Raw genomic sequence first — 24,825 nt, forward strand, 5'->3', positions numbered from 1 at the left:
CTGGCTGTCTCCTAGAAAGAGGGTCACCGGCTCGTAAGTTTGACGGCCTCGACCTCGTATCCGGATAAATTCTGATTTATCGGGAGCGCAGCTCATTCCAATGCTGCGGGCGAAGGTTTCAACAACGGTCGCTGCTTCTTGCAGGATTTCTTCTTTTTGTCCTAACGAGCCGCTGGTTGCCCATAGGGTAATATACGAGAAGCGATCGCCGAATGACAGAAAGCATCCCGAGAGCACAGGCAAGCAAACAAGACGCAGTTGCCGCAGGAAGAAGTAACCAGTAAATGGGGAATATACCGGGACAAAAAGCCGATGGTTAAAATACTGGTGCAAGCAAAATTAAAAGGTGAAAGTGAACGTTGGTTGCCAGAAATACGTGAGAAAAAGAAGGCCGCAGCTAGAATATTTTGGAACCACATAATATTATTGGGCAGGAAGTCAACAACCATACAACAACACATCCTAGACAAAGATCTAAACAGACTGCAAGGAGAAGCGGCAATAAATTACATCCAAAAAATACCAGCCGAATCTTTCCATGGCAATGACGAGTTTGTATTTGAAGAATAAAGGAGCATGAAAGAGACCCAGGTGGAAAAAGAGCTGGTGCTGACAAATTTCGACTGGAAGAAAGCCAAAGAGAAAAATCCTAAGCGCACAGCCACAGATCTAGAAGAGGTTCCCGTTAGGCTGATGAAAGAACTAGGACCAAAATGTAAGGAAGCTCTGGTGAAAGCTGTGGAAGAAACTTTAGAAAACAAACGAATACCAGACAGTTGGCGACAAAGTAGAATGAATATAATGTATAAAGGTAAGGGGGAGAAAGATAGAATTCACTCGTATAGACCTTTGACCATTACATCGGTAATATACGGGCTTGCAATGCAGGGAATCAAATTAAAGCTTCAAGCATGGGCAGAGAACAATGGCATTTTGGGAGAACTTCAGAATGTCTCCAGGATAGGTAGGAATTTAGATGATAACTTATTTGTTGTTACTCAGTGCATTGAAATGTCAAAAGTAGAAAACAAACCGTTTCATGTGGCCTTTTTAGACATTGCAGGAGCCTATGGCAACGTAGACCGCAACATTTTGTGGGATATTCTGGAAGGGGATGGCTTAGGCGACAATTGTCTACAGCTTTTGAGAGAGATTTACCTAGAAAATATCGTTTGCGTTGAATGGGAAGGGATGAGGAGCGAGGAGAAAGTTCATATCAACAAGGGACTGAGGCAGGGGTGTCCTTTATCCCCACTGCTGTTTATGATATACATAGTGAGAATGGAGAGGGCGCTCGAAGGAAGTAATATCGCCTTGAATCTCTCATACAAACCGGTGGGTACAGTAGTAGAGCAGCAGCTTCCAGGTTTATTTTATGCAGACGACATTGTGTTGCTAGCTAACAAGCAAAGTGATTTGCAACGTCTGGCTAATATCTGTGGAGAAGTAGGCAACAACTTAGGTTTGAAATTAAGTGTTAGAAAATCAGGTGTTATGGTATTCAGAGAAAACAGTGAACGGACAGTACCGATACAAGGCCAGGAAATCCCTCGCGTAACAGAATATAAATGCCTTGGTATATGGATAAACGAAGGCAATAGATATACGGAAACACAGAAAAAACAATAACAGTGAAGGGGAAGAGAAATGCAGCCATAATGAAGCACAGAGGGCTATGTGGATAAAATAGGTACGAGGTGCTCCGAGGTATGTGGAAAGGTGTAATGGTTCCAGGACTTACTTTTGGAAATGCGGTTGTTTGCTTTAAATCTGGGGTACAATCAGGACTCGATGCGAACCAAAGGTCAGCGGGTCCCCTCGCATTGGGCGCTCACGTGAACACTACAAATGAAGCTGTGCAGGGTGATATGGGTTGGACTAATTTCGAAGTGAGGGAAGCTCGCAGTAAAATTGAGTATGAAGAACGACTGAGGAATATGGAAGAAAGGAAATGGGCTGGGAGAACGTTGAGGTATCTGTACAGGAAAAACATTGACTCACAGTGGAAGAAGAGAACTAGGAAGCTTACCAGCAAGTATGCGGCCTGTAGGGTTGGCAACACAGCAACAAAAAAACGTCAAGTGGAAAGTCAGAGAGGCTGAAATGATCTCATGGGTGCCGTCAACGGAAAGGAAACCTGCCATGAGTAACTACTTAAAAGGAAAAACAAAATCGGGAAAGAAACAATTTATGATAACTCAAGAGGAAGCTCTTTTCAAAACGAGATCGGGATGCCTTAGAACACGCAACTATAAAGTGAGATATAAGAAGGAGGAACAATCATGTGCTTCTTGCGGTATAGCTAGGGAAACTATGGAGCATTTTTTATTAGAATGTGAAGACATCTACCCAACGTTCACTTAGGCACCACTGGCCTCCCTGAAGCCCTTGGGTTCAGCGAGATCAGTGGAAAAGTAAACATGTCCGCAATAGGGATCAGTAAGGGGTGATTGGAGGATTGGTGGAAGTAGGTAAACGACGAAAAAAAGAGGCGTACAAAAGCACAGTTCGCAATAGGGGATCCGAAAATTTGGTTGTGAGAGTTCATGGTGTTTTTTTGTCGTTGTTTCTTTTTCAACCTAGGTTGGACCTTAGGCAGTATAATAGCAAGAGCTTGGTGGCGCAACCCACCGTCCCGTTCCAAAAGGGATGCTCATCCATTCACTCACGGCAGCGGGGAAAACGGCCGTGTGGGGAAAAGACAAAAAGAAAACCAGAAACCTCGCCTTCTCGCACATCGTTCACCACAGGCATATCCCCTGAAAGATTATGGTTGCATAATCTGCAGTTGCTGGGGCGCAACTGCAGTGCATGCACCGACTGGCAAAGCCACGACGAGCCGTCGTGGCTCTTCCAATCGGTGGGGTGATCGGTGGGACGCCTCAATATATTGGGAAATGAAAACACTCTGGCAGAGCTGCCAGTGACGTGGCATCGTGACCTGTGACGTCACGCTCCTGTTCCCATATATACCAGCGTCCCACCGGCAATAAATGTTCTTCACCGAGAACTCGCTTGCTTACGTGGTGGCAGCGGGCCCTAGCCGGCATGTCGACGCAAGCGTCCGTTCTTCCTCTGCCGAAGCCCTTGGACACATAAGGCAATGCTTGGCTTGAATTACAAACTTGGAAGAGTGGGTTTACCTTGTTTTCTACTGCCACTCAGCTGAGCGAGCCGGGCAAAGATGTGCGGGCAGCCACGTTGCTAGTAGCGATTGGTGAGGAGGCTCGAAAGGCGTACAGCACGTTCAAGTTTGAAGCAGGAGAAGACAGAAACGACGTCGACACCTTGTTACAGAAATTTGAGAATTTCTACAAGCCTGAAACGATTCTAACCTTTCAGGAATTCCGTTTCGGATCAAGAAACCTGGAGGACGCTTAAGCTTCGCCTTCAAGAGTGGAACGCGACAGCGTTCCCGTCAACCCGCCAAGGGGTGTAAGACCATGGGCTACGCCGCAGCGACTACGCGCCCCGCATAGGACGCGGTGAGCGTCGAGCAACGCAGCGTTCGGCGCGACAACGAAATGTGCACCTGAGCAAGCGACGCACGCCTGAGCCTTAGAAACAGCTCGTTTCTAAGGCAACACCGCGTTCACTAGAGGCGCATTTGTACCGCTTTGAAGCATCGAGCTCGTGGCTCAGTGGTAACGTCTCCGTCTCACACTCCGGAGACCCTGGTTCGATTGCCACCCAGCCCATCTTGCAAGTTGTTTTTTATTCATGAAGTGCCTGCTGGGATTTATCGCTCACGGCCAACGCCGCGGACGCCGACGCCGACACCGACGCCGACGACACCGGCTTTTCTGCTACACGAGCTCCTTAACGCTGTCGCGTTAAAAAGAAGGCAAGAGCTTCAGAAAATGGTACACCGAACTGCGTATGCTAGCTAAAACTGCGAATTCGGAACGCTAGATGATCGCATGCTACGCAGCCGCATTATTCTGGGCATTCGAGACAAGCGTTTGCAGGAAAAGTTGATCACTGAAAACCCTTCGTATCAGAAGACTGTCGATATCTGTGGCACCCATGAGCAAGGGAAAGAGCAGTTTCGCGAGATAAGCGAACCAGCAGCAACCGCTCAGGAAACTAGAGTTGATGCAGTAGCAAGTAACAGAAACGTCTGCAGTAAATGCGGTAATCAGACATATCGCAGCGGAATATGCCCTGCGAACGGGAAGGCTTGCAAAAAGTGCGGCAGGGGGAACCATTTTGTCCAAGTATGCAAGACGCCGCCGCCATCACGAAACGCGGTTCAGAGACGCAGAGATTTCCGTGAGCTGCGTCTAGAAGCAGACGAGGACTATTTCTTGGAAACTTTAATGGTTCATACCATAACAACAGACAACTGGAATGTGACGGTTCATATTGAAGGCACACCAATGACGTGCAAATTAGAGACGGGTGCAAACTGTTGTGTTATTCCGAAACAAGACGTCGAGATGCTACCAGATAAGCCAACAGAATCGTGCCTGGTGACGCTTATGGCATTTTTAGCCACAAAACTGCATCGCATGAAAAAGTACGGCTGTTGCTTTCAGCGAACAACCAATCTCACGAAGAAACATTTTTCATTGTAGAGCAGAACGTGCCGGTAACACTGAGTGGCTCAGCGGCGGAACGTTTGGGGTTCATCAGACGCTTGCAGAGCATTGAATACGAATATATTTACCCCCCAATACAACCTTTTGCAGAAGTCTTCAATGGGCTCGCCCAGCTAAGGGACTTCGAGTACACAAAGGAAGCAGCTCAAGCCCGGTGCCGCGGGTATCGTCGTGCCAGCTAGAAGAGTCGTGGCCCTTCAAGACAAGGTGAAGACAGAACTACAGTGCATGGAAGACCAAGGAGTAATAACAAAGGCAACCGAACCTACCGAATGGTCCAGTCCCATGAGCACAGACTCACAGTAGTGAAAAAGGACAAAGTACGTATTTGCCTGGATTCAACAGATCTAAACAAGTCTCTGTTACGCGAGCACTATCCTATATCCAATAGAGGACGTAGTTTCGCGAATTTCCGAGGCTGTCTTTTTTTTTCAACTTTAGATGCGGCATCTGGATTTTGGCAGATTAAACTGCACGAGTCAAGCTCAAAACTCTGCACTATGAGCACGCCGTATGGGTGCTATCGGTTTCTTCGAATGGCGTTTCGCATTGCGTCGGTCCCAGAGATTTTCCAAGCAGCAATGCACCACCTGTTAGGAGGGTTACCGTGTGTCGCGGTAGTCACGGACGACATACTGCTCTGGGGAATGACTGAAGAAGAGCACGATTACCATTGGAAACTCTTTTGATACGCTGTAAAGACGACGATCTTAGATTGAATCTCAAGAAATGCGCATTCTTGCAGCCCCGTGTGCGTTACCTGGGCCACATATTCAGTGCAGAAGGCCTGCGAGTAGACCCGCAACGAGTGCAAGAGATACTACAAATGCCGGCGTCCAAGTACAGTAAGGAGCCACAACTGTTCCTTGGTATGATTAATTTTGTACAGTGATTAATTCCAAGAAAATCTGATGTTACTGCCCCGCTGCGAACCTTACTACGCAAAGACATTTTATGGGTATGGACCGAGCAGCAGGAAAAAAAGTTTCGAGAAGTTGTGGCAGTCCTTGGCGCAAGCACCTGTGCTATCTTACTTCGATCCGAAAAAAAAGATGACACTTTCTCAGTCGACGCCGGCCAATTCGGTGTTGGTGCGGTGCTTCTTCAAGAATTGAAAAAGAAACGCTTGCGATTGTGCCCGGATGCATGAAATTCTACGATTACATTTACGGTCAGCCAGAAGTAACGGTTGAAACCGATCATCGCCCTTTGGTGTCAATTTTCAAGAAGCAGCTACACCTGTGCCCCCTCCGTTTACCACGCATGAGGCTCACCTTGCAGCGCTATCCCAACAATCTTATCTACAAACCGGGCAAGGAGCTATTTCTTGCGGGTGCTTTGTCACGATTTCTGAGCAAAGTGTGCATGGCTGAAGAGCCCGAACAGTTTCAAGTAAATGTGCTCGATTTTGTTTCCGCTTCCAAAGGACGCATCGAAGACCTCCTTGCCGCAACCGATAGCGACCCAACCCTGCTCAAGCTACGAGGATATGCGGAAACAAGCTGGCCGGATGACAAACGTGATATCCCGGAAGCTGAGCGCCCCTACTGGTCATACCGGGAGGACACACACACCCTGGATGGCCTACCATTCCGCAGCAATAAGGTAATCATACCACATTCGAAGAGAGCAGAAATATTGAGCTTCCTTCAGGCCGCACATTCAGAAGCAGATAAAATCAATGAAAGAGCGAGAAGCGCTATGTTCTGGTCCAGCATTTCCACGGATATTGAACAGTACTATATAGCTTGCAGGGTCTGCCAAACGCATCACTCGCGGTACCCGAAGATGCCGCTTTTGTGTCACAAAGTGCCTATAGTTTACCCTGGGAAACGGTAGGAATGGACTTGCTCTCTTACTGTGGCTGACAGTTCGCCATAATCGTAGATATCGATTCATTCTTTCTTGAGATGCGTGAATTCCAAAACGTCACTGCGAAACTGCTGAAATGATGTTTTGTGGATGGCTTCACTGTTCATGGGCTTCCCTCAAAGTTGTACAGTGATAACGACCCACCGTTTCACAGCGCGGTATTCAAAGTGTTTCTGAGCACATTAGGTATCGCACACGTAACTTCGACCCCGTACTACCCACGCTCTAACGGAATAGCTGAGAGGGCTGTCCAAGAGGCTAAGAAACTACTAAAGAAGTGCTCGTATAAGACACCCGACTTCCAGATGGCTTTGCTTGAGTGGCGCAATACCCCCAGGGATGCGGTGCTGAAGTCCCCTGCGCAGAGACTCGTGGGACGACTGACGAGAACCCTGCTCCCAGTACCCACAACGCACATGGTGCCAGAGACGGTGCCCTGCAAAGCTGTTCACCGCCGTCTGCAGGAAATCCATCCTTGCCAGAAAATCTACTACAACCGCGGCTCTAGACAGCTGCCCTTCCCCCCTATCGCAGGGGCCACAGGTAACAGCGTACGACACTCTTCACCGGACCTGGGCACCTGCTGTCTTCCTAAAGCCAGTGGAAGCCCCACGTTCAGCGATCCTGAATACGGAAGACGGCCGGGCGATCAGGCGGACCCGAGAGCATCTACGCGACGTGGCCCCACAACCACACGATCGTCTAGAGTCTGATGTCTCAGACGTCAAACAACCTTTCCTACAGCTACGACGAAGCACACGGCAACGTCGCAAGCCCTGTCTGTACCCATTGCCTGATAGACGTTGAACTAATTGTTTATAAAAAAGGGGGGGGGGGGGAGATGTGGCAGAGCTGCCAGCGACGCGGCATCGTGACCTGCGACGTCACGCTCCTGCTCGCATATATACCACCATCCCACCGGCAATAAACGCCGTTCTTCACCGACAACCGGCTTGCTTACAAACACGTCTACAGCTGAGCTCAAATTTCGCATGAGCGAGTATCGCAGTCGTCGACGATTATTTTTCTCTGTTTGCGGAAGCAAAAATTATCCTGAAGCGTAAACTTTAAGGATGGCGACATGGTCAAAAATGAAAAAAAAGAAGATAAAACAACTCTGTTTCTTTAACGAGAGGGGAAGATTAGGTTTGCACACATCGCAGTAAACAGACACACAGGGAACGACCTCTGAAACGTCGTCGACGCTGGCGGCTGCTTATTAAGCTGATTATATTTTATTCACTAATTTTGGTATGCTTTCATTGCAGAAAAAAATGAAGCCTAGCGCTTTTGCCACGAACCCCTTTGTCAGCATATAGCATCAAGTAGCAGCGGGAAAACACCACAGTGAAAGCTGTAGCTAGATGTGTATCTCTATGCTGTCGCTGTGTATGTGTATGCTATGCTATCGCTCTGTATGTGTATCGCTATGCTGCAATTCGGTCAGATGGCGGATGGCACTTTGCTGCATTTCAATAGAAGGTGTTTGATATTTTAGCTATCCCCTAATAAATACAATCCCTTGTACTTAGACTTAGCGGGCGTTATATATTCCCCTGTATTCAAAGTTAATCCAGGGTGGTCCGCTACGGTCTCTCTCGTAGCCGTTGTGACGCTTTCAGACGTTGAAAACCACTAATTACCCACTTGCCTGTTTTAATATGCAACCTCTACACGCCCACTCGCAATGTGAAGCCACAAAGCGTGCATTGCATGCAAATGTAAATAATTATTACAGCGAATCTGTTAGCCCCTAGTAGGTCGGGACTTCTTGTGTCCATCAACAAAAAAACTGAACTGAAAAAAGGGCATATCTCCTTTCGAATGAGGTGATCAACACACACCTAGTATTCCTTGCAATGAAGAAACGCACAAAACAAGCGTCAAAGCTGCATGATGGCTGATAAGGCGCCTGTGAACAATGTGAGGCATGCATGTTCAATCTGCCCGCGTGTGTTTCCCGGTAGAGATTGCGGTTGCATAAGCTTCTCCGGTGGGAAAGGGGCAATACCAGCCTACAAATCACTGAGCGACGCCACCAAATTCGTATATAAAAGGCAGACCTGCCTAGCATATCTTTCAGTTTATTGCAGGACCGCTATGGATAGATCACGCAGAGTTAGGACTACCGAAGAGCAGCGTGAATACGATGAGCGTCGAAGAGTGAAAAATCGTAATGCTGAACAACGGTGTCGTGCTAAAACTAGGCAGAACGATAAGACATTTCATATACCCATCGAAGGCATTTGAATGGTTTTCTAACAGCTTCGCTGGCCATATATTTTCGCGGGGTCTAGATGGCGAGTCAATTTTTTCATGACTTGGTAGTCTGCCGCACAATATCCACCTGATCGAGCAGCATGCCTCCACTAGTACATCTCTAGGACGAGGACATTATTACATAAAGAGTGCGCGCATTGAATTCGCACGCTCACCTTTGCAAGAGCTCGTCGCCGGTGCACAATGAATAAGTCAGTACACAAGTGATACAACAGGATACCTGACGTAACACATACAGTAGTACATCTATGAAAAGCGGCGTCTGCTAAAACGCGAACTCTTTCGCGAGTCGTAGTCGAGGTAATATATTGTTATATACTATGAGATATAGCATGCAAGCAATCACTCATCCCCATCGGTTGGACATTCCTACACAATGAGTGACTTAAACGACAAATGTAATTTTTACTTGGACATGAAAGAACTGCCTCGCCTGCATATGTCAAGGCGCCCCTCGAAGAAGCCTTCGCTCGAGGAGGCCACGTTCTTCTTCCTGATGCACTCGAAGAAGCTGTTTCCCTCCCAGCACGACAGTCCCTCCACAATGTCTGAAATACGAAGGTGAGGAAGAGGGCGTCAGGCGTGATCATAATGCACATGGCCGACCATCGTTCACAGTCGGTGGCTCCGAGCAGCCAGTGCAGCAATCTGCGGGCAGCCATCTTCTATTCCTTATGAAACGATACACGCTCCGGCTAATCCCGAAATTGCTTTGAATATTTTGTTCAAATAATACTGCATGTGTACACGTTATATCAAAGTGGAGACTTTTTGCGGCTTTTGCGGTGCAGCGTGACCGAAAGGCAAAATGGGCGTGGCCACAAAACTTTTGCACATTTGTGAAGGGCTAATTGCTTAAATAGATTCGAATAGATTTACGTTGGAGCATCCATTTTCTACTATATGCAGTTATGCCTAGTCTTTAAAGCTGCTCGGTCATATTATTCGACGCATTTAGTTTGAATCTGCTCTGTGTTCTTGCCTGTTTACGTACAGTCGATGAGAAAAGTTTACAGAGCCCGGTAACTGAGAAAATGATGAATCTATTCTGCGCAGCGTCACAGCGTAGCCCAGTATTCACATTTTCAGTTTTTGCTAATAATGCGAAACAACATTGTGATGTTGTTTCGCATTTCGTGACGAGGACACGGGACTCGTCTGCTCACCCGACAAGTCGGAGATCCTGCTCCACAGGCCGCGCAAGAAAGGGCCCCTTCCGCAGGCCGTGCTAGACGCTCGTCGTTTGGGCGTCTGCGTCACGACGAGGGAGGGGACCCGAATACCGACGGTGTCCAAGTTGCGAGTGCTCGGCCTGTGGCTGGAAGAGAACGGTGCCAACCGCGAGCTGGTTGCCCGACTGCAGAAGAAAGTGGCCGCCGCCACACACCTCGTGCGGCGGGTCGCGAACAAGAGGAAAGGAATGAAAGAACACAACGTTACGAGGCTGATACAGGCGTACGCGCTGAGCCACATAGCGTACGTCGCCGCATATGCCGACTGGAACAGGAGCGAAACCGACAAGCTGAACGTGGCGATCCGCAGGGCGTTCAAGACCGCCCTGGGAGTGCCCCAGTACACGCCAACCCACAGGCTCCTCGAGTTGGGCGTACACAACACGCTCGAGGAGATCGCCGAGGTGCAGAGAATCGCGCAGCTGGAGAGGCTGTCGAGCACCGTAACGAGAAGACGAATTCTAGACTTGCTCGGGATTCGATATCACGAGGCGCGTGGACTGAAAGAATCACTGCTACCGAAAGTCAGGGACGCCATACAGACGGAAAACATGCCGAAGAATATGCACCCGCTGCATGACGTGCAAAGACGTATACGCAGGGCGGTAGCAATCCTCGAGAAGCATGGAAGACAAGAAGGCGTCCTCTTCGTCGATGCAGCCAGGTACCCGCGGCCAGTCGGTGACTCTGATGGCGACGAGGAATGTCGACCACCACCGCCGCTACAAGGGAATGTGCGAGACGAACCGCAGTTACCAGCACCACCACCACTGCTGCTACTACGACAAAAACGGCAGCAGCAACAACGGCAACATCGACACGGCCGGCCGACGGCAGCGGCGCCCGCCTTCTCCATGGCAGTCGTAGATACAAAGGGAACGATCCGAGTCACGGCATCAGCGAGGCTGCCGTCGGCCGAAGCAGCGGAAGAGATGGCCATAGCCCTTGCGGTACTACACGGAGGTGCGGAGGATAACCTTATCATCAGCGACTCCAAATCAGCGATCCGGAACTACACCAAAGGTTGGGTGTCCGCGGATGTGGCACGCATGCTCAACGCACGGGCCGGGGACTTCGGATCCGGCACGATTATAAACAAGTCCCTCAAGTGGTTCCCCGCGCACGTCGGGGAGCTTGGCAGTAACAACAGCCACGACAATAATGACACCAACAATGCTAACGGCCGAAGACGCAACGACACTCCACCCAACCACAACGAGCGCGCCCACCTCGTCGCGAGGCAGCTTACCCGCCGCGACGCGGTCACCCAGAGGGCAGTTGCTGCCGTTGTTGTGCGGGACCCCAGCGGAGGAGTGACGGCGACGGCGGCTGCCACCCCGTCTGGCGCGGCCGCTGTTGTTACCAATACAACACAAATCGTGGCGGACGGAGCTGGGTATCACGAGGATGCCGACTGCGATGTCAAGGAGTTTCCGGCAACGTACCGGGAGGTGCTTGGTCACTATAGGAAAGAACGAAGAAAATATCAGCAACCCCACGGGCGCCTAGACAGGTCCCAGGCGGTCGACCTGAGACGGTTGCAGACGGGCACTTTCACCAACCCCTACCACCTGCACCGCCTGTGGCCCGCGCTGCACCCGTCACCCGGCTGCCCGTGGTGCGAGCACGAACGGGCCGATATGGCCCATGTACTTTGGGAATGCCGACGCCACGTGGAACAAGGACAAAGAGGAAGGGGGAATACAAGAGCAGAACCATCTGAAGCGGGGCGCCTCGCTGAGAGATGGCAAGCCGCCCTCCTCAGCGAGGCACCCGAAGACCAGGAGTGGGCCGTCCAGCGGGCCAGGGCCGTTGCCGGGGATCTCGAAAGATTTTCCTCGGTTGATGGACCCCTGGCAGCCTAGCCCCGGGCACCAACATCAACAACCGTTGGACAAATAAAGTTTATTCCTATCCTATCCTATCCATTGTGATGTAAGGTTTTACTGGCTACTGTTACAAGCTGCTCGTAAATTCACTCTCTTGGTCAACTGTACGTACGTATTTATGCCAAACTGACAATTTAGCCAGCAGTAAAAGCTGCACATAGAAAAATTCTAGGCTACATTACGCAAATGATGTGGAGCACTTCCGAACCCAGCAAATGTCTCGATGCCCCTTTCAAACCGCGAAACTATGTACATGATAGCAAAAAGATAACTGCAGGTATTGATTGATGGCTATACAGCGCGAGTGAGCACGGTTTAGCAGACATTTAATCAATTTAAGACAAAACGGATAACAGTATCTCCCCTCATTTCACAAGTTGGCTTGTCTGCTTTCGTTGCGACACTTACAGCGGCAGGTAGACTCGAGAGAGGGTAGGAAGAGCCAATCTCGCGAAGTCTCAGAGTAGCAATCTTCGGCAAACAGTTTAGTAGGTTGAAAGAAAATTCAGCACACGATATACGCGCCTCGCGACATCCAATATACGCGACATACCGACTTGGACCACAGGGTGGCCGCTGGGCCACCTGTAGGATGGACTCTAGGCTGCCGTGGATGTCGTGCGCGAATGCGCGACAAGGTGGGGTCTGCTGTGCTCGCCGGAAAAGTTCGAGCTCCTACTGCTCGGCACACGCCAATCGAGAACCTTGCTACCGACGATAAAGGTACACCTAAATGGAGTGGAAACTCAGTAGGCAAATACACGAAGCATACTGGTCCTCCACCTCAACGAAAACGACGGGGTGCCCATGCCCCTCAACGTCTACAAAACGTGGTCGCACAATTGACGCGAATGATTGGACGTGTCACATCCCAACACCACGAACTCAAGGACGCGGACGTGATGGCACTGGTGCAGACCCTGGTGATCAGCCGCATTGCCTACTCAGCCCGATACCTTCCATGACGCGACGGCACTACGACAGACTAGACGTACTCCTACGACTAGTGTACAAGAGCTGGCTGTCCCAACCGGCACGTCGACGAGCGAACCGATGGAACCGAGCGTGGGCAACACCCCACGGTAAGTGGTCGAAGCACATGTTCTCAGACAGCGACAGGCTGGCACTCACCCCTGCAGGCAGAGCTATTCTCACACGCCTAGGACACCACCCCCCCACGAAAGGGACGCGAAATGACACGCGCTTGGAAAACAAACACCCACGAATGCGTATACGCGTGGTTCAAATACTGCGCAACATGCACCCCGAACACCACAGAGCCCGTCGTCAGGCAGAACGCAAGCCCTCCAGCGACGATACTTGCGCGACGAATCGACGTTGCGCACGGACGTTTCCCCTCACCCGGGAAGAAGCGCTGCGGCTGACAGTGAGGACGACTCGAGGAGCGACCGGCCCTGACTGTGCGCAGCAGGAACGTCCTCGAAGCGGAGGAGATTGCCCTGGCCATAGCCTCTGCTGCGCGAGTACAATACGTGCGGTATAAACTCCGACTCCCAAACGGCCTGCGGGAACTTCGCGAGCGGACGCGTATCCACAGCCGCCATCGACTGCACCGGGCGCTCGAACTCCCACTCACGGCGCACGTGATCTGGACTCCGGGACACGCGTCCCTTGGCGGTAACACACGCGCACACGTCGCAGCCTGAGCGTACACGATCCAGGCAGCACAACCCGAGCTACTTGACCGGGACCCGGTACCGTTATGATATAGTGCCATACTACAACGCTACAGACCCGGCTGACGCACGTATGCCCCGTTGCGTTACACGTTCACGAGAGAGCACGACGTGGCCTGGCACCAGCTCCAGAGTAAAACGTACCCGTACCTCAGTAAGCTACAACTCATTTTGCCCGCGCTTTAGTCCCGTCACTGCGAGGAGCATGCGTCGTTGCTGCACACTACGTGGGCGTGCCCAGCGCATCTAGCATTCCCCCCGTGCTCGTCTCCTCCTTCTTAAAGTGGGGCAGCCGCACCATCCAGCTGGTGTCTTCACAACCAGCAAGAGCTGTTGCGGCGGGTTCGGAAGACGGCCAAGGCGGCAGGAGCCATCGACGGAGGGCACCTCGCCGGTGCGCGGCTTCTTGCACTGACCTCTTAACTTTGCATAAAGTTATTTCTCTATCTCTCCCTCTACTTACTGTGTAAGAGGCTCCCGTTGTTCGCGCACAACACTCCCAAAGCAGATGACACGCCCGCCTCTAAATGGGCTAGCGCACGTTCCGCCTCGTCTGTGCAGCTTTGCGTGTTGTGCTGACGCCTGCATGCTGACAGGTGCTGGGGCCTGCAACAAATTTACAAGAATATCTGTCAAACTTAAAAGAGCATTATGATTTTTGAAAGACAGTGACGTACAGGCATTTTTACGAAAACATATGGCGGTCACCTCCCAAATGAGTAGGGTTAGCGAATTCCTCGTGTAAACGTCAATTAATTGAGAAGTTATATTTGCGATGAATTCTGAAACTAGAATGCCGCCTTTCACTGACGAACGTTTAGAATGTCAGACATCATATAAGAAGTAGAGACAAAAAGTGCTCGTACACTTGCCAGAACTCCAAGAACACTTAGAATATCTTGTTTTTTTACAAGAAACGCTGAATACTGGAGCGCAATAAAAGTCAGCTTTTTTGCTGTCTTATTTTTTTCATTCGTCTACGCTGCCACGCGGCATAATGTTGGAGTGAGAGAGAGAGCTGGAGAGGAAAGGCAGGGTGTGAGTGAAGTTACACGTAATTATGTGGGCACGGTTGATGCAGATACTTTAACATTGACCTATTAAATGCATTCTCCGTAATGGTGAGCTTGGTCAGCTCTTAACTGTCAGATCTCCATGTGCATTTTTACGGATCATCTTTTTCCCACGGCACGTCCAGAGTTGACGACTGGCCTCAACTGCAGACGCTGTAGGGAAGAAATTAGGGCACTGTCTTTATATGGTTGACCCCATGCTACATATGATGGCTTGTGCAAGCGCAGCACCGGCTAGAAGGCTCCGTAGAGAGACTTCCTTCACTCGAGAAAAAAATGTTGAGAAGGGAGATACGCGCAGGAAGAGAGGACACGCGCGTTCCGCCGGAGGATAGATTTTGGGAAAATGAAACGCCCAATGAAAAGCAGCCACTGACCATGGCTACTGCTGCGTTGCTTAATAGCTCATACACAGGTTAGAACACACGCGTACAACGAAACGACTTGTTTTTAGCCGTCTGTGCTACCATCACAGATGTACCGGTGGCCGGTTCTCTTCTGCATTTTAGGAAATGAAACAACAAACAATGCATAAATAGTTTCAGTTAAAGAAATATGCACATTCAAGCTAATAATGACGTTATTAAATCAAAGCTGCCCTTGCATTTTCCTCAGTCTTTGGCGTGGCTGCTCTGTCGGCATCTCGCCCAGTTCAATTGACGAATTTCCGAGACAGTTCAATTGAAAAGTGGGCAGATACCGGAGATTGTGTAAAGAATTGCACTTAGAATTGTATTGACCTTGTGTGGTGGATACACAGCTTATTCGGAAGAAACAGCGTGGAGGTGGCACACAAAGGACAAGTAGCGGACACCACAAAGCGCTGTGTTCACATTCCCCCACACAGCGCTGCGCAGTAGTCAGCCATGGTAGTCGTCAGCCCGAGCCAGAAACTTGTGGTTACGTGTTCGCCTCGGCCGCCTGTGGACGTAGGTTAAGACACTGCTGTAATTGGTTACCCGCCAGTTATTCAATAAGCACAGTCGTCCCTAGGCACGCCGCCTTTTAGAAAGAAGCACGCGCCATGCAAATCACGTCGAACCCTGCGGGCACACAAAAAGAAAACCTGAAGAAGGGTGTCTGCCTGGGCCACTCCAATTGCCCGTGTGTCGTCCCAAAGCGGAGACGCCCTCGGTAGGGACGGCCTCGGATAGGGACACACAATCCCTTCCGAGCGTCAACGTCCGGTAATAAGCGAGCACCTGGCCGGGAACGCACTCGTGCCTCGTTTACCGGTTGCTACAAGCCGCCCCATCTAGTCTGCCTCCATAGCCGCAGCGCGTACCCCACACCATCTGGAGTTGCACAAGGGGCGTCTAGACACTATGCCTGGAAATCTCTAATATCTATAGGGCTTCCTTAGAAGGTGAGAACCCCCACAAATAGCCCATCACCAGGCAAGGGATATCTCTCAACATTAGAAAAATTCTGACACCCATCTCACGATGACTCGTCGGTAATGCATAAGCATTGAATGATTATAGTGACACAAGGTATCCCCACTGTAAAAAGGAGCAATGTATCAGGCCTGCATTGCAGCGGCCCTTGTCTTTCGTGCTTCCCCAGGAACACTCGACGCCATCTAGCGTCGCCATTGCGAAGCATGCACGTGGCACCCAAAACGCACGGCACAAGAAAAACTCGCCATGTAGCCACTGCTTCCTCTATTGCTCTTGTGTCCAGACACGCTGCGCCATCTAGTGGCAGTGCAGCGAAGCATACACGTGGACCCTGAGAATGGAAGCGTGGCGCACGGGCGCACGCGAACGCTGACATCGTTCTCTCGCTTGCCACTTGCTCTGTGGCGCATACTCAGTGACACAGGGGAGAGGTTCATTGAAATGCGGCACATACTAAGTGCATTCGTGGAGGAGCCTGCTAAAGCATCGGGTTGCTGTTCTTGAGGAACCCGTGTGACATCGGTCCGATTCCGGCCAGCATTGGAGAAATTTAAACGATCCATTTAGTCATTTTAGATCGGCACACACCTGTTATACCCAGTAACTGAAGTTGGCGTCAAAGAGGTTCACTTGAAACAGAACGCGTATCACATGCCCGAGTGAGTGAGTGAAATATCTTTATTAGGTCTACAGAAGACGCAGGGGAGACCCCGCGCCACCCGGCTAGTCCCACGTAGGGACCGCCAAGCCGAGCTTGACGGCCCGATCGCGGGCACTCTGGACGGCCAGGGTTTGGTCACTGAGTTCGGGGCTGCCCAAGAGCGCAGCCCACCTATCCTCGCTGAAGGAGGAGCCGATGGCTTCGCACTCCCACAACACATGGTCCAATGTTGCCCTTAGTCCACAGGCAGGGCAGTCCGCACTGCCCGATACTCCAGGTCGACGTGACAGTGTCGTCCCGCATCCACAGGGACCCATGTCGGCGGAAAAACGCCTAGATACAAATATATATATATATATATATATATATATATATATATATATATATATATATATATATATATATATATATATATATATATATATATATATATATATATACACATACATATATTGTAACGGATACGAAAGGCGCGGACAAGGAGAGAGAAGACGAAGAGGACGAGGAGTTTGGGAGGCCGAGCTGCGCTACGATCACGCTACGATCATCGTCCATCGCCTGTAAATAAAACCTTTTCCTCGCAACTCCTCGTAACAGTTGTGGTGGAAGGTGCTGGGTAATCGACACCCGAAGACGGAGGCTGAACCACAAGTTCTTCGACGGAGCCGTCGCCTTGCTGGACTACCACCCAATCCACCGGAGTTGAATATGTCCCACGACGCAGACGAACAACGGCCCATTCCAACTGCTGCGCCGACAAGTTCTGTTCTGCAACTGAGAGATGCGCGTCCCTTCGCCGGAAGATCGTACGAAGACGTCGAGGAATGGCTCATCCATTATCACCGGGTGAGTGCCGCCAACAAGTGGAGCAGCGCTTCTCAGCTTTCGAACGTCGTGTTCTTTCTAACGGATACGGCGTTGTTGTGGTTCGACAATCACGAGGAGACGTTCACAACATGGGGAAGATTTGTTTCGGAAATCAAAGAGCGATTCGGCGACTCCTCGACTAAAAAGAAAAGGGCAGAACAGACGCTACTGCAACGTGCGCAAGTGCCAGGCGAAACCTGCACGATGTACATCGAGGCAGTAATAAAACTGTGTAGGACGGTGGACTGTGGAATGTCCGAGGAAGACAAAGTCGGGCACATCCTAAAAGGAATTGCCGAGGATGTATACAATTTCCTCATTGCAAAAGACAACCTGGCTTCCGTCGCTGACGTCATTCGGCACTGTCGCACTTTCGAGCAACTAAAGACGAGGCGCATCACGCCGAAGTTTGGCACGCTAGCCAATGTGACCACAGTTGCAAGCGTGGACAGCAACCAGCCCCTCGATCTTGCATCAACGATCCGGCAAATAGTTCGGGAAGAGCTCAGCCTGCACGCGCAAGTGACACATCCAGGCACTCATAGCGTCCGCCTATCACCAGATTTTGAGCCAAACGTGGCATCCTTCTCTCCGTATCCTGCGTCAAGGGGCACTGAGGATTATGAACTCGCGCCTCGACAGCAGCCACGTCTCTACGACAGAGGCTCTGCTTATGACGCTCGGCCACAACGAGAGCAGCCGCGTTTTTACCCCCGAGTCCCTCCAACTTCTGTCAGGCCGCGACAAGAACAGCATCGACTCTACTATCACGACGTGACTTATGAAAGATACAACGGATTTCAGCAAGCAGCAGAGACACCTTATCCACATGACAACGAACTCTCTCGCCGCCCGCAGCCGCCTACCATTCGTTTCGAGGAAGACGCTGTGAACCGCGACCCTCCCGTGTGCTACAACTGCGGTTCCACAGGCCATATAGCTCGGTATTGTCGCCAAGGCCGTCAATCACGTAGGACACCACCGATGTTCTCGTCACCCAGAACCCGTACTTCATATGACTTGCGGACGACCGATTTCCTTGCAATGGACCACTTCTCACACGAGCCCAGACGCAGCGATTCGCCAGCATCTGAGCGCAGTTTGACGCCACCAAATAACCGTCCCCGTCGCTCTCCATCCCCTCGGCGCCGTTCTTCCTCATCACCGTCGGGAAACTAGCATCCGCGGCCAATGGAGGTGTGGTCGCCGGACGGTCTTTGCCAGATATGCCTCTGCCTGTTGTGATGCTCAAAAACAAAGTGAATGTCTCGATTGACGGAATACCGACCATGGCGTTAGTTGATACTGGGGCGACTGCGTCTGTGATGAGTCTCACTTTCAAAAACCGTCTAGGCCACAAAGTTATGTTTTCTTGGAACGACGGTATTACCTTTCATGGAGTAGGCGGCGAGTGGCTTCATCCCCTTGGTGTTTGTGCTGCGAGTGTTTTGTTGGCTGGGAAAGTGTTTGTGTCGGAATTCCTTGTTCTTTCTCGTTGTTCGCACGATGTTATCCTTGGGATAGATTTTCTGGAACAGTGCGGCGCTTCCGTGGACTGTGGTTGTGGCGAAATATCATTGAACAAGTTATTTATACCAGCACATTCCGAAGAAAGATCGGGTGGTGAAGACAGGGACCCAGACACACTCAGTGTTCTTGATGAAGTGATTGCACCATCGTGGTGCCTGACGCCCGTTCGTGTTTCTGCAACAACTGCTGATGCTGGTTGTGTTGACCTTGTAGTTAGGCCTCTCCGCATAAACTGTGCTAAAAAAGATATAGTTGTGCCCTGCTCTGTCGTGTGCATGACGAAAGGAGTCGCCACATTGTGGGCGCTGAACTATTCCGCCACGTCGGTTGTCCTTCCTCGCGGTATGAAAATCGCTCTCTTCGATAAAGCTGCGTGTAGCTCAATAGCGGCACTAACTACGGACTTCTCTACAGCTTGCTCTCCTTGCGATAATCGCCATTCTGAAGAGCTAATGCTCGGCATGATCAGCAAGGCTCTCGGTACATCGGAACGGCAAGCACTGGTACAGGTCCTTGCCAGACATGAGGCTGCATTCGACTTCACGCATGGAGATGCACCCCTTCATTCACCGTCGTCCGCGCTCGTCACAGAATAGATACCGGCTCAGCACACCCCATCCGCCGGAAGCCCTACCGAGTGTCATCATCCGAACGCAAAGTTATTCCAGAACAAGTCAAGGAGATGATGAACAAAGGTGTCGTTCAAGAGTCGTGTAGTCCATGGGCAGCCCCAGTACTCCTGGTCCGAAAAAAAGATGGCTCCTGGAGATTCTGCGTGGACTGCAGACATCTAAACGCAGTGACGAAGAAGGATGTATATCCACTACCCCGAATTGATGACGTCATTCATTGCTTACACTCTGCTTCTTACTTCTCAACACTTGATTTGCGATCGGGGTATTGACAAATACCTATGGACCCTGCCGACGAGGAAAAGACCGCTTTCATGACTCCAGATGGCCCATTCGAATTTAATGTTATGCCTTTTGGCCTTTGCAATGCTCCTGCCACCTTTGAAAGATTCATGGACACAGCACTACGTGGTCTAAAGTGGGAGATATGCATGTGTTACCTCGATGATGTTGTAATCTTTGGCCGCACGTTCGAAGAACATAACGAACGCCTCAGCCTCGTTCTCGACTGCATTGAGAAAGCTGGACTGGTTCTAAACTCAAAAAAGTGTCGGTTTGGCGAACGTCAAACACTGGTCCTGGGACACTTAGTGGACAAGGATGGCGTCAGACCCGATCCTCGTACGGTTATACGGTTACGGAACAGGAATGCCTGGCAGCCGTTTTCGCCGTACAAAAGTTTCGGTGTTATCTTTACGGTAGACCATTCAAGGTTATCACCGATTGAAGCGGTGAGCTCCTTCAAGCCACCGCAGTCAGCACGAGAACTCCGCTCATTCATTGGCCTATGTTCGTATTTTCGTTGCTTTGTTCCCCGGTTTGCCAACATCGTTCACCCGTTGACAAGTATTTTGCGACAAAATGCATCCTTCAATTGGACACCAGAGTGTGACGCATCATTCTCTCAACTGAAGTTTGTACTAAAGTCAGCACCCCTCTTGCGTCACTTTGACCCATCTTGCCCGACTGAAGTTACACACTGATGCTAGTGGAATCGGGATAGGAACGGTGCCTGTACAACGTCACAGTGGCGCAGAACATGTTGTCGCATATGCCAGCCGTTACTTGAGCAAATCTGAACGCAATTATACGGTTACGGAACAGGAATGCCTGGCAGCCGTTTTCGCCATACAAAAGTTTCGGTGTTATCTTTACGGTAGACCATTCAAGATTATCACCGACCATCATTCTTTGTGCTGGCTGGTCGGTTTGCGTGATCCCTCTGGTCACCTCGCACGTTGGGCGCTGCGCTTCCAGGAATACGACTTCGTGGTATCGTACAAGAGTGGCTGTCGTCACTGCCTCTCTCGGATTCCTCTTGCGTCTACCGACTGCGATGCTGAGAATTTTGACGACTGTCTCGATGCTGTTACTCCTACGTTCCCTGACGCGGCAGACTTTCAGCGAGAGCAACGGAATGATGTTACCCTCGATCCGCTTTTTGTCGCCGCCCGTACTTCTAAAGGCAGCGGTCGCTTTACTGTCCGTGGCAAATTGCTCTACAAAACTAATTACTCCGGGCACGGAGCGCGTTTACTGCTTGTTGTCCCCGAGAGTCTCCGCTCCGACGTTCTACGCTCCATGCATGACGATGTGGCATCCGGCCATTTCGGCTTCGTACGAACGCTGCACCGCAAGCAGGAGCGCTTTTACTGGCCCAAGATGTACGAAACAACCAAGCGTTATGTCGCTAGTTGTGAAACGTTCCAACGTCACAAGTGACCGACCACCGCAGCCCCAGGTCCCCTTCGGCCATTGACGCCGCCCAGTACACCGTTCGAGCAAGTAGGCATTGACCTTTTGGGTGCATTCCCGTTATCTAACAAGAACCATTGGATAATTGCCTGCGTAGACCATCTTACACGGTATGCAGAAACTGCAGCCATATTGTCTTCCACCGCTGCTTGCGTGATGGTCTTCCTAATGCGTTCCGTGGTTCTTCGTCATGGCCCACCACGTGTCATCCATCAGCGACCATGGTCGCCAGTTCACAGCTGATGCCATTGAACAGTTACTTCGTTTGTGCACTTCACAGTTTCGTCATTCCACGCCGTATTATCCACAGACCAATGGCCTCGTTGAAAAGACGAACAGAACGCTGACCAACATGCTTGCCATGTACGTCTCTTCCAATTATAAGAGCTGGGACTACGTGCTTCCATTCATCACTTACGCATACAACACGGCGAAACACGAAACCACGAACTATAGCCCATTTCATCTCCAGTGTGCGAGGTTACCGCGAAGCCCTCTGGACACTTTCTTTCACTTCGTACTGCACAGTGACGATTTTGTATTGAAGACTTTGTGTCTCGCCGAAGAAGCCCGTCGAATAGCTCGTCTTCGTACTCTGGCCTCGCAAAGTCGTTCGAAAGAGTGATACGGCGACCGTCACGTACAAGTATCGTTGGAAAAAGGTGACTTGGTTCTTCTTTGGACACCGCAACGCAAGCGTGGATTGTGCCAAAAGTTCTTGTCACAATATTCAGGCCCATTTGTAGCTGTGGACCACCTGAGCGAACTCACCTACGTCATAGCTCACCTCCTGTGCAATGGTCGGCGATCAAGCAGAACTCAGCTTACTCATATTGCTCGCCTGAAGCCTTTCTAGCCTGCTTGTTCATCCTGACTCGCCCCACGGACTCCGTCTGCTTGCGGGGAAATGTAGCGGATACGAAAGGCGCGGGCGAGAGGAGAGAAGAGAAGACGAAGAGAGCGAGGAGTTTGAGAGGCCAGGCTGCGCTACGATCACGTTGCGATTATCGTCCATCTCCTGGTAATAAAGCCATTGCTTCGCAAGTATTATTCGTAACAATATATATATATATATATATATATATATATATATATATATATATATATATATATATATATATATATATATATATATTGTTTTCCGGAAAGTGCGTGATGTACCGATAGAATTCTAACGCACTGAAAATCAGTGGGTAACCTACGGCACCGGGATTTCAACAATGTAGCTCCATCTTAAGAGCCGTCTGCCCAACCACTAGGACTACGCTGTGATCGCCATGTTGCGCCCACAAAATTCGACAGAATTTGCATGGCAAAGGCTTTTCCTCAGCACAATACACCACTAAAGAAAGCCGGCCGTCCGACTGGGGGATACCTGTGTCTGTTTGAGTTACCGGTAGGTAGCCGGTGGCAGTGTAGTTTCGGACCCACGTCCTCCTACAAGTGAGGTGGACAATCTGCCACGAGGCCATGGTTGCGGTTCGTTGTGTCTACTTCTTACCCTCTGTGTCTCGCGTTGTCACTGTTTCTTAAGAATAAGCCAGCATAGCGATGAGTCGGCAGATCCCGGAGACTTTATGATCCGCGGTTGCGGAGTCACGTGTGTAGCGTGATGGAGGTCTTCGCGTATTAACAATGATAATAAATAACAATAATACCTTTATTCATAAAAACAAGTGGCACAATGTGCCAAGGCATTAGGAAAGAAGTTGCTACAAAAGCAACTTGACTGGTCCTAACAACCAGAAGGTCCAAAAGGCAGCAGACAGCAAGGAGCGAGAAAAAAAAAGAAGAAAAAGAAAGGAAAGAGAAACAGTGAAGATGGAGAGAGGAAAGAGAGTAATGGCATGCATTACATATATCTCACTTAAACAATATCCTTCGCACATGAAACAGCTCGGGAAAAACAAACAATACAGATATATAGATACACAAAACTCTTAAAAAGAACAGGATTAGGTATATGGTTAAACCCAATTCTTACATGCCCGCATGCTCGGACAAACCGCTGCGGCAGTGATCACATTCACTGGCAAGGCTTTACCCTTCTACGTGCGATACTACAGCGGTGAAGTACGATGCAAACCATACCGAACAACCACGCATTTCTGCCGCATCTGCCACCAAGTCGGCCACCGGACCGATGTATGCCCAACTCCAGAAGCAAACCTATGCCCCCAGTGTGGTACACGGAACCCCACTCAGGACCACCCCTGTCACCCCCGGTGCGCCTTATGCCAGGGGTCTCATCCTACGGCTTCCAAGGAGTGCCCTGATCGACTGAAGAAGGCATCTTCGGCATCGCAAAGGACCAGCCGCCGGGACTACTCTCGGTCGAAGTCTCGGTCACGCACAGACCAGCAACGGAAGCGTTCCCGCTCCAGGTCTCGCTCCTGCTCGCGGAACCAACAAGGAGCGACCCGGAACCTCAGCGGACCTGCTGTACCGGGATCACAAGCGGTGAGCTGGTCAGCACGGCTTTTCCCCTCTCACACAGTCCACCAAGACAACACCCTCTCATCACGTCTACACACAGCACCACATAATTCTTCATCCATACACAATACTGATGTTCAACTGCAAATTCTAGCTGAACTAAAGGCAATCAGAGAAGAAAACAAACGCCTTCATGAAGAAAACAACAAACTTCGCACGCAGATTGCAGAACTATACGCGACTCGTACTGACACTCAGCATTCCACACCAATATCCGCACCCTCAATGCCATCATCTTCGGAGCATTCTGAACCCATGATTCTCGCGGAATCAGCAAAACCGACAGAAATCGCACAAGTCGAGGAGAAAGTTGATGTACTGCAACGGCAGCTTCTAGCAATGCAACAAAGCATCCAGCAACTGGCAAGTGTTGTTGAAGAAACGCGGCTCGCAAAAGATCTGCGACGCAAGAAAGTCAGAACACTAGTACAACAGGAAGCAGAGCAGGGACACCCTGCCGATCCACCCGTCAGCCAGGACGAATAGCAAAACCAACCACAGGAACGAAAACCCACTCATAATCTGGCAATGGAATTGTCGCAGCTACAAACGCAAGCAAGGGTCACTAAGACAGTACATCTGTAACGCCAAAACAACACCAAGCGTAATCGCACTACAGGAAACAGGCACACACCCAACTCAATCTGGCTACAACACACATACCACCACGCCTGAAAGCCGCGTGGCCACACTTAAAGCTAAAACGCTCACAACCACACAACACACAATAGACGGCAGTGACGTCGACCATAACCTAATTGAGATCCTGCCGCTCCAACGAGGCCGAAAGAGCCTTTTCATACTGAATATATACAGCCCACCCAAGCAGAAGCAGGCCAC

General features: G+C 50.3%; 1 protein-coding gene across 4 annotated transcripts in view; it reads right to left on the reverse strand.

Annotated features, from left to right (window-relative positions):
* LOC135907589 (uncharacterized) overlaps nucleotides 1-24,825 on the reverse strand; it is a 71,952-nt gene that overhangs the window by 18,096 nt on the left and 29,031 nt on the right. For 3 of the 4 annotated variants that reach the window (XM_065439272.1, XM_065439270.1, XM_065439271.2), the window contains exons 4-5: nucleotides 14,035-14,177; nucleotides 9,163-9,301 (exon numbers count right to left, since the gene is read on the reverse strand). In XM_065439272.1, coding sequence (XP_065295344.1) covers nucleotides 9,163-9,301; nucleotides 14,035-14,177 — 282 coding nt within the window. The remainder of the gene's footprint in view (nucleotides 1-9,162; nucleotides 9,302-14,034; nucleotides 14,178-24,825) is intronic. The other variant, XM_065439273.1, reaches the window with a different exon arrangement.

The sequence above is a fragment of the Dermacentor albipictus genome, chromosome 1 (genome assembly GCF_038994185.2).
Source record: "Dermacentor albipictus isolate Rhodes 1998 colony chromosome 1, USDA_Dalb.pri_finalv2, whole genome shotgun sequence".
Taxonomy (NCBI): domain Eukaryota; kingdom Metazoa; phylum Arthropoda; class Arachnida; order Ixodida; family Ixodidae; genus Dermacentor; species Dermacentor albipictus.